The following is a 10,004-nucleotide window of genomic DNA, read 5'->3' on the forward strand; positions in this document are numbered from 1 at the left end:
GTTCCTAAGTGCTTGTGTGATTGTAAGAAAGTTTTTCCTTGCCAAAATGGTTGCTTGTAATAAATCAGCGAACATGGAAATATGAGCAAATGGATCGGGTAAGGTAGTATTTCTCCTGGAATACGCCATTAGCTGTTCTTTAATGTGATGGCAGTGGATACATGCCAGAACATTCCTAGGAATCTTATCTGGAAGATCGGATGGTTTGGGAATTCTGTGCACTCTGTCAATATTAGGCTCATAAGAAGCAGCATTGGGAATTATTGCGGTGAACAAGTTTTGAAGGTACGCTAACTCTGTTGCCGAGATGTTTTCAGCAATGCCTCTGAACTTAATATTGTTCCTGCGAGATCTGTCTTCCAGATCAGCAAGATTCAATTGAACTTGTTGCATGTTTTCAAAAGCTTCATTATGGGTATCAACTAAATCGTTGTGAGCAAAGGCATATTCACCCATCTTGTTTTCAATATGATCAACTCTGTCCCCAATATCATGCAACTCCACTTTAAGCTGTTGAAACAGTGAAAAAAAGTCACTATGAAGAGAGCTTCGAAGGGACACTAGCATTTGCTTAAGGGTAGTATCTGATATGGGCTGATCAGACGTAGGAAAGGAATCTATTGGGTCGAAGGGAGACTCTTCTATTGCAGCAAATTTATTAGAAATTTTCCTACCTTGTAAATCATGATTGGAGGAAAATTTCTGCTTTGATTTTACAGGGCTGGTGTCTGTTGAAGAAGATTGAGAGGTTTCATCCAGGATTGTTTCCTTCCTAGGAGATTGCATAATTCTGTTGGAATCTGAAAGGATCGTAGATGATGCTGCATGTGCACGTGAGGTCAGCCTTCTGGCTCCATCTTGATCCTGCTGGTGCTCAGGGGAAAAATATAAGTCTGTAAGTTTGCTAGGCAGTTTAGTGTTTCTCCTTTTTCCCATCTCTGCCCTGAGTGCAGAAGAAGCTGAGAGGAAGAAAAATTGTTGTTGTGTTTGCCTCCTGCTTGTTGGTATAGTCCCTGAAGGATGCTCTCTCTCTGAAGCCCTAACAGAAGACGTCCATCTCAGTCGGCTTCCGGTCACGCCCCCCATTTAATTTTTTTTTATACATGATTGTGTGTTTCAAACTTTATTATATTCAGGGTATCTACTAGACCCTTGTTTGGACAAATTTCAGTAAGTTACAGGTCTACAATATAAAAAAAAAAATTCATGAAAACCAGTGTACCGCTTTTGGTACAGAAATCCAGAAATCAGTGAAAGGCCCAGAAGGTTAAGCACACTTACGGTTATCAGGTCACCTAAAGGGACAGACACATGGAACTCATTTTTTCAGAATCTTTATTGGTAATGGTAAAGGTTATATATAACTATAGGTTAAATAAAAAATAAAAAGATGGCATGTTTTACTGATATGAGATAACCTGAATTATGTAATGGAAAATGAGCATATATATAGGAAACAATTTCAAAGCTATACACTACCTAAACATGAAAGATGGGTATAAAAGAAAAGCCCGATTCAGCAAAATACATCCCTTTATGCAATTATAAGTGTCGACTACTAAAAAGGACCCACAAAATATTACTGCATATATGTATCATAATTAATATGAAGAGGGGCATGGGATTGATCCAGGACTTACCAGAAGGCTGGAATCTCTTCCACAATGGAGTCTGCAGGGGTACAAAATATACTGTCCACTACCTGACTGTGAGGGCTATGTCCCTTTTAAATATTTGTCTAGAGTCCCGCATGTTACCCACCTAATGAGAGAAACTCCTCATCAGTTATAGTACACCTACAGGGGAGAAGATTAAAGACAGTCCCAGATGTGGATAATAGTAGATAGATAATTTCAACTTAAATTCTGTTAAATTTGGGATTTTCTTTTATACCCATCTTTCATGCTTACATAGATTAGTGTATAAAACAGGCATTTAGCTTAACTGCTCCCCAAGTTCTTAAGACTTGTGCACAAAAGCATCAACAGTTGTCAAGTTGTGGCCTGCCTCATCTGTGCTATTTTCTATTTTAGTAATTTAGTAAGTAATTTATGACCAACTGAATAAACAAAATAAGATTATTGAGCTGATATATCCATATATATATCCTAACAAATACATTCACCTATAAAAATTATAACTGAAGCAATATATTATCATAAGTAAAGATTTTTTTTCCATCCACTCTCTTGCTGTCTAGACCTCTTTGGTTTGGTTTTCCTATACACAAACAATGCATATAATGTAAATAAATTAGGTTTTCACGGTGGCTATCCCACCATGCTCATGTGCATTAGGGAGCCTCTGGGGAGGAGAAGGGGACCTCATATCCATTCTCCCCTCTTCTCTAAACATGGAGCTCTCGCACATATTCCTTCACTCTGCTTCTCTAGACCTGGAGCTCTCGCAAATATTCCTTCACTCCTCTTCTCTAGAACTGGAGTTCTTGCACATATTTCTTTTCTCCCATTCTCTAGCCCTGGAGCTCTCTTAGATATTGTCATGTCTATCATTCTCCCTGAGAAGGCAGTCTAGGCCATGTTTTTGCTGTTAGTGCTTTACAAGTTTGAAAACTTGGAAAGCAATTAAGACACTGTGAATGTATGTGTGTCACGAAGGATGATTTAACAATGTGTGGCTGCATATCCATTTTTTTTCAAATTTTCCTCTTTCACTTTTAATACCATTGCCGTTAATGAAAGCGTGCTCTAATTCATTTGTATTCTTAGTAATCTGAAACCTGAAAAAAAAATATTAAATAAATGTTGTTGTCATTACATAATAATTACATCTTATGAACTAATTTATATATTTCATGCTAAAGATTTCCTTTCTATATAGAATATAGCAGGAGATATATAAATATATATATGTATATAGAATCATAACACAATAGTAGAATGTAGACTCTACCAAGTGGAATATTTCAAACTTAATTTGTCATTGTTGGAAGAAAACTTTGTTTTGGGGCAGATACCGGTCTTGAGGCAGGCAGAGTCGTCTGGATGAAGAGTAGTAGCTTGAAGGTTTATGAATGTCGTTAGAGATCTTTTTCAGCTTCCCCTCTGTATTTTGGGCCTAAACACTAACCATATCAATAAGGAATGATCTGGGGCTTGCTTTTGGGGAATTCTTTAGTAGGTGCACAGGTGAACAGGATCTAAGTGTGACATGGCGGACTGATCCAGATGAGACATGACCATGAAAAGAATTGCAGTCAGAAAGAGTTTGTGATACACCAAACAAGAAGAAAATGTTTTTGTTATACCTACCCCAGTAGGCAACACCAAATTTTTTTTTACTATATGTTTATAGCATACATAATATACAATAATACAACATAATAATCCAGCCACTATGTGGCACTAAATAGAGTGTGTCCTAATTGAGGGTTAGTTGGGACCTATTAGTTGCCCAAAATTATATAAAAGTCCATAAGTGAACCAAAAAGTCCAAAATTGGAATCGCAGCCATTTTTAAAATTGGATCCAACGCATTTTGCCAGAGTGTTTAGCTTCCTCTGGGGTAATACATAAAATAGGCATAGGATTATCATTTGGTACTATTGTATATTATGTATGCTATTTTAGCAACACTTTAAGCTGCTGATGATATAAACTAAATCTAAATCTACTTAGCAGATATACAAATGTGGTCACTCTTTGGAAGAGTTTTATTTTCATATTTTACACATTACCCTTGCATATTCTATGTTTAATAGGTTGATATTTGCACTGATTACACTGCTTACTCAAAAATGTACTGGAGGCCAAGCAAAGACTAGGCACTGACTGACTTTTTTTTTCACCCAGGTACAAGGGGGATAATTGTACAAACAGAAATAACAAAAAAGGAACCACACCTAAAATATTAGATTTAGATTTAGCTGACCCTTACATGTTTTAATGTTAAACTTACATTGTTTGTAAATATAATGCTCCATTGGTCCACACCCAGCTTGAATCATTTTCTGCGCTGGTCAGTCCAATCCAATATTTGTTAGCTCTGAAGAGATTTAAAAATTTCTACAAGACAGAAAAACAAAAGTTAAAATTACACACCTTTTAATAAAATGAGAAATAGTAATAGAATTTTATTTTGATTATATCCAGTGGCGCTGTACAATAAATAGGGTTTGCAAATGACCAACAGATACAGACAGGAGGAGAGGACCCTGCCCTGAAGAGCTTACACTCATGCACTTGGTATGTAGGTTGGGAGAAACTGTGTTTAATATAACTCACCAATTCATTTATATCATCGATAACTGCCAGTGATGAATTATGCCGTTTACAGAACATCTGGCTGTTGTTCCACGTTGCCATCTCTTCAGAAAAATAATAACATTTATTTCTGAACAATATCCAGTCCTCTGGGCATTGAGCATGTTCAGTTTTCATTATTACTGTAGGTAAATCTACTTAAAAAAAAAAAACAGATCAATGGGATCATTTTAATAAATAAGTTTAACATAAAATATTTAAGCAAGTACAAGCTATTGTATTATACCGATAGATGATATTACAACAATTTAATGCATCTGTTACTATGTAATCAAAAGGTTACAAACAATAGAAGGATTGAATACAACTTATTTTCAAATAAATAATTTATAAGAGAGCAATTCCTTTAAATACAATATTACCCTTTTAGTGTGGTAAAAAAATAGGCTTTTAGTCTCGTATTAACATAAAAGAAAGAAAGAAAGAAAGAAAGAAAGTATATTGTTGTTTTTTTTTTTTTTACATTCTTCATTTTAGGAGAGAGAAAGTGAGAGAGAGGGAGAGTAAGACAGAAAGAAAGAGAGAGAGAGAACCAGAGAGAAAGAAAACGAGAACAAGCCTTTATGTTCAACATGTTGCCATAAAAGTGCAAATTATTTTTTTGTTTTTATATAGTGCTGACATATTTACGCAGTGCTTTACAAAGACCAAATTCATACTACTAACTATACCCCAAGGAGCTCACAATCTAATGTCATTGCCATAGTCATATGTCTTTAGCACAGTCTAAGGTCAATTTTTGAGGGGAGCCAATTAACTCAACTGCATGTTTTTGAAATGTGGGAGAAACTCTGTGCAAACACACAGAGAACATACAAACTCCTTAAAGATAGCGTCCTGGCTGAGACTCAAACCTGTGACCTAAGTCAAGAGTGTTAGCCACTGAGCCAACTGTGCGGGTTATGTTGATTTTATGTTGTTATGGTCATAGTAAAGACTTTTTTTAACATTTCAACTTTGTGTATAATCCTTCCATTTCCCAGATATTTCAAAAGATATACCGTATTTTCCGGAGTATAAGACAAGCTTTTCCCCCAGCTTTTCCCTTTAAATTATAGAGTTTGTTGCACTTAAAACAAAACAGTAACAAAGAAAATTTTTACTTTTAATAATAGAATTGTCTACCCTTCTATGTAAAGTAGTCACATCGCACCACCTAGTGACTGTTTTTTAAATCACAATATTCTATAACACGCATAGAAATCTATACCGCATGACTCACAGCGTTCGCCAAGCTCTCTGATGGCTGACTCTGGCTAACCCGAGCTCGGACCTTCTCCCTGTTCAGGGGGTTGGTAAGTACCTGGCGTATAAGAGGACCCCCGGCTTTGACACAGATTTTTTTGGGGTTAAAAAGTCGTCTTATATACCGGAAAATACAGTATTTGTTCCAGAGCCTTGGAAATCAATAACATTGCAGTCTATGGCAATATTAAAGCCAAAATAAAATCTCCTTTCCAAAAAATATCAGTTTCTTGCCCTCTGTCTTCAATACATTTCGTTAGTAGCCCAGAAAATGGTGTACTTTGCACAAAATGAGACATTTTTTGCTGGGAATTGACTTCAACAAATTGGGTAAAAGCACCCTGCACAACTGCTGTTAGTCTTAGCTACACAGATGTTTTCCCCAGCATTTAACCTGAAGCTTTTGAAGCCCATGTTTGAAATGCCCCGTGCATTCCAAAGAGCTATTCTACACAAGGATGTTTCCTTGAGATATGAGTATGAGCTTGCTTGCAAGGTTTAAAAAATTAAAATGCTGGGTTAAAGCTGGAAAATGCCCAAAAATGCAGGTAAACATGGTTAATGCTTCTATTGACTTCATTGAGCATTTTTAAACACTAGTAAACGTGTTAAAAACCCGGGAAAATGTGGTAAAAACACAAGAAAACGTGGAATAGCCACATATTTTTAAGCTTGCCTTTAAAACGCTAATTAAAGAGCTTAAAAACGCATAAAGAAAACAATAGGAACGTTTACATGTGTTTTTAAAAACATCTATGTAGACCCAGCCTTAGTCACCCCAATAAAGAAAATGTCTCAGAGACAGCAAAAATTTCCAGGGACCACACATATATCAAAAAACATTCACACTAATATTAACTTTAAACTTACATTAGTACATTGATAAAGTAAAAGGGGAGCAAGCTATAACTTTTCACTGCAAGTTTAGTATTGCTATCCATTTTAAGACTTACCTTCTTTATGACCAGAGTTAGCAGTTAAAATTATTGCCAGTATTGAAATCGCCACTATGATAAGAATTATGATAAGACTGGTGATCAGAGGAATCTTACTGGATTTAATCTTCTGCCAAGTTCCTAAAAATTATGTAGAGATTAGTCCGTAGAATATATTAAATCTGGAATTCATCCTTATATTTAAACAAATTGAATAAAATGGTTGAGTCACAAACAAATGCAGCACACCAGTGAATGAAAGCAAATAGGACAGCAGCCTATTGACTATAGACACAGATGTTTGGGAAATTGCACATTTCCAACCTTATGGTAACAGTTTGGTGAAAGTTCTAATTGTTCCAGCATGACTGTGCCACAGTGTACTAAGCCAACTACATAAAGACAAAGCTCAACACTTCTAAACACCTTTGGGATTATTTGAAACTCTAACATGAGCCGGGTCTTCTTATCCAACACCAGTACCTGACCTCATAAATGCTCTTTTCTCTTATAGGACATATAGACCCTGGAAATTCTTGTGTACGGCCTTCTCAGAACACTGGAAGCTGTTGCTGTAAAGGTAATGGCTGGTGTTGGGGAATGAGAATGAGATGCTTCCAAATTAACGATCATGGCTTTGTAACAAAATATCCAGCAAGCTTCTGTATGTGTGAGAAAGTGTTATAGCCAGGTGTCTACAAACTTTTGGTCATTTAGTCCAAAATAATGCTTTCTATACATTATGCACTTTTTGTATGATTACGTAGATGATTGATTAGACAGATTCATTTACCTGACCAAAAATCAATAATCTTAAGTTTTATTTCATTTTCAAATTGAAAAAATCAAATGAAATTGATTCAGAAAAAAATGGTATTTTCTTGTTGATTGGTTAACCCCCATATTAATGCGGACAATACATTTTGCAATGTTATAATAATTTAAAGAAAAACAATATATATGCAGAAGTAATAAATGAAAAACCCAGAAGCACCAAAGCAAAGAGGTGACATTGGGTGAACAAATTAGTAAACTATAAACTGGGCGTAAATCATATTAATTCCTAACTCTACTAGTTTCCAATGCCAATATTATTCCGACAACACCCAGCAATGATTCTTTTATTATGAAAAGGACATTGTGCCAGACGCAGGTGATAGCTTATCTATGTATTTGTTATTCAAGATAGATAGGGACAAAGGTAACTATACTTCTCCTTACCCAACCAGATTGTATAAATATACTTTCATTTAATAAGAATTTCCACACACATTGCATTATTCAAAAAGGTGAATGTTTTTCCATAGGTTCTTTACTTTCAGTAAATATAAAGTCATAATAAAATACAAGCAATAATCTGCATTTTAACACATGTAAAAAATAGAAGTTAACTTGTATATCCAGCCTAGAATAGAGTAGGCAAAGAACTTCAGACAGATTTTATAAGTCTGGATCACATTTAGAGAGAACGTAACTTCCTTTCCTGCTATCAGCAGCTTCATTGGAAACATATTCTTGAGTTGTTTCCCAGCACGGGCAAGAAAAGCCGGGATTAGTCCAGTTGTTCTTAATCTTCCCTTTGGGCTTCAATGAGCCCAATACGCAGTCCAAGCTGTAATTTTATATAGGTGCCTCGGGTCAGTAATTTATGGTAAAATGAAACCATACACCATTGTTTTCCCAATCCCCTTCCTAACACAGTGGGTCTGAGTTATTAAAGCTCTACAAGGCTAGAGAGGATACACGTCATCAGTGAAGCTGGGCAATCCAGCAAACCTGGAATAGATTTCTTCAAAGTCATTCGCCATTTGTTAGCAAATGTTTTGAATCCTGGACCAGATCCATTCCAGGTTTTCTGCATCACCCAACTTCACTGATGAAAGTTCATCCTCTCCAGACTTTGAGAGCTTTAATAACTCAGGCTCACTGTGTTAGGAAGGGGATTGAGAAAACAATGGTGTATGGTTTCATTTTACCATAAATTTGATGCAATTCAGTTGCCTCCTTCCATCTGGGTGGAAACACAAGAACAGTACAATCATTGTTCCTAGATCAGTCAATGTACCTTGTATTACCTGCTTATCTGCTTATTAATAGATTAATGGCACGCCAACATGATTTGCTATTTACAGTTGTAATCTTATATTATGGGAGGGGTTATGCTTCCATATCTTTTGAAAAAAGCTTTTAGCATTGTATCTATCAATACTTACCTATTTAATGGAATAGAATATAATACCAGATATGGAAAGTCTGGCTAGAACAATGGGAGCAAATAACTTTTATTGTTTCGTACACTTTTTGTTCATTACAATTTATGTCTTAATGTTTGTATGATATAATTACGGAGAGTTTTTTTTCCCTTACATCCCTTGGGTGTCACCCACTGTTGGCATACAAGATACTAGAGTTATTTTTTTAGAATATGTTCTTCCCCTATGTGAAAGTAATTCTGTGCATATATTATTTTTTAATGTGATCCAATTTATTTTGATATAAAAATTTCCTCCAATTGTTCAATCATCCACAGAATTACCATCTGTGAAATGCATTAGCTATCTCATTAATACTTATCTATATCAGGAGAGGAGTTACTCCCTGCAATCTTTAAATACAAATTATATTTGTTATCAAAGTTAAATACAATCATCTGTTACAATCATATTAACATCAATTTCTATGTGAGTTGTTTTTTACCAAGATTGCTTTATTGGTAATAAAGATTTTTTTGTTTTTGACAAGACAAATGGGTATATGAGCGTCTTATGCTGATTTATAATGGAAAATACATTTGAACGTTAGGAAAACATGTTGTCTCTGCAAATATCTAGGCTAATCTAAGTACACAATGTTTGCACACACATAAATTGTTTTCATACCTTGTTTTTCAATTTTTGCAGCATTTTCCAGGTCTGTAAGAAGATCTGCACATACTGTAGGCAGAAAATAAAGAATAAACAATTTGCATTTAATATATTCTTACTTATTGGGCCTGATTTATTAAAGCTAGGAAATGACTTTGAAGGAATCCATTTCAAGTTTGCTGGATCACCCAGCTTTACTGATGAAAGTGTATCCTCTCCAGCCTTGGAGAGCTTTAAAAAATCTGATTATCTCAGAATGGAAGCATATCAATATAAAAAGTTCAGCTGTAAATAAAGCAGGCAGCTACACTATATAGCCAAAAGTATACGGGCACATATATTTTAGGCATTTTCCAAACTTATGGTTACAGTCGAAGGTTCTTATTATTCCAGGGTGTATGTGCCACAGTGTACACAGCCATCTCTTTAAAGACATGGGGTGAGGAGTTTGGAGTGGAAGAACTCAACCCTAATAGACATCTTTGGGGTTAACCTCCCTAGCAGTCTGATTCTGGCTTTATTTCCTTGCAAAAAACGTTACAATTTTGTGCATGAAATTTATTTTACATTGTAGGCCTATAAATCTTAGGCATAACCCACTGACATATGTCTAATAGTTAATAAATTTAGCAATAAATTTAATGTAATATAACTGAAAAGCAGCATAAAATATATAT

The 10,004-nt window shown here is 35.3% G+C and overlaps 1 protein-coding gene across 4 annotated transcripts in view; it reads right to left on the reverse strand.

The window, feature by feature from the left end:
* Positions 1 to 1,318: 1,318 nt before the first annotated feature.
* LOC140340128 (C-type lectin domain family 2 member B-like) overlaps positions 1,319 to 10,004 on the reverse strand; it is a 26,878-nt gene continuing 18,192 nt past the window's right edge. For 3 of the 4 annotated variants that reach the window (XM_072425173.1, XM_072425171.1, XM_072425174.1), the window contains 5 exons: positions 9,343 to 9,396; positions 6,482 to 6,604; positions 4,245 to 4,420; positions 3,919 to 4,025; positions 1,319 to 2,740 (listed from right to left, as the gene is read on the reverse strand). In XM_072425173.1, coding sequence (XP_072281274.1) covers positions 2,611 to 2,740; positions 3,919 to 4,025; positions 4,245 to 4,420; positions 6,482 to 6,604; positions 9,343 to 9,396 — 590 coding nt within the window. In that variant the 3' untranslated portion in view covers positions 1,319 to 2,610. The remainder of the gene's footprint in view (positions 2,741 to 3,918; positions 4,026 to 4,244; positions 4,421 to 6,481; positions 6,605 to 9,342; positions 9,397 to 10,004) is intronic. The other variant, XM_072425172.1, reaches the window with a different exon arrangement.

This window comes from Pyxicephalus adspersus, chromosome 10 (assembly GCF_032062135.1).
Source record: "Pyxicephalus adspersus chromosome 10, UCB_Pads_2.0, whole genome shotgun sequence".
NCBI classification, from domain to species: Eukaryota; Metazoa; Chordata; class Amphibia; order Anura; family Pyxicephalidae; genus Pyxicephalus; species Pyxicephalus adspersus.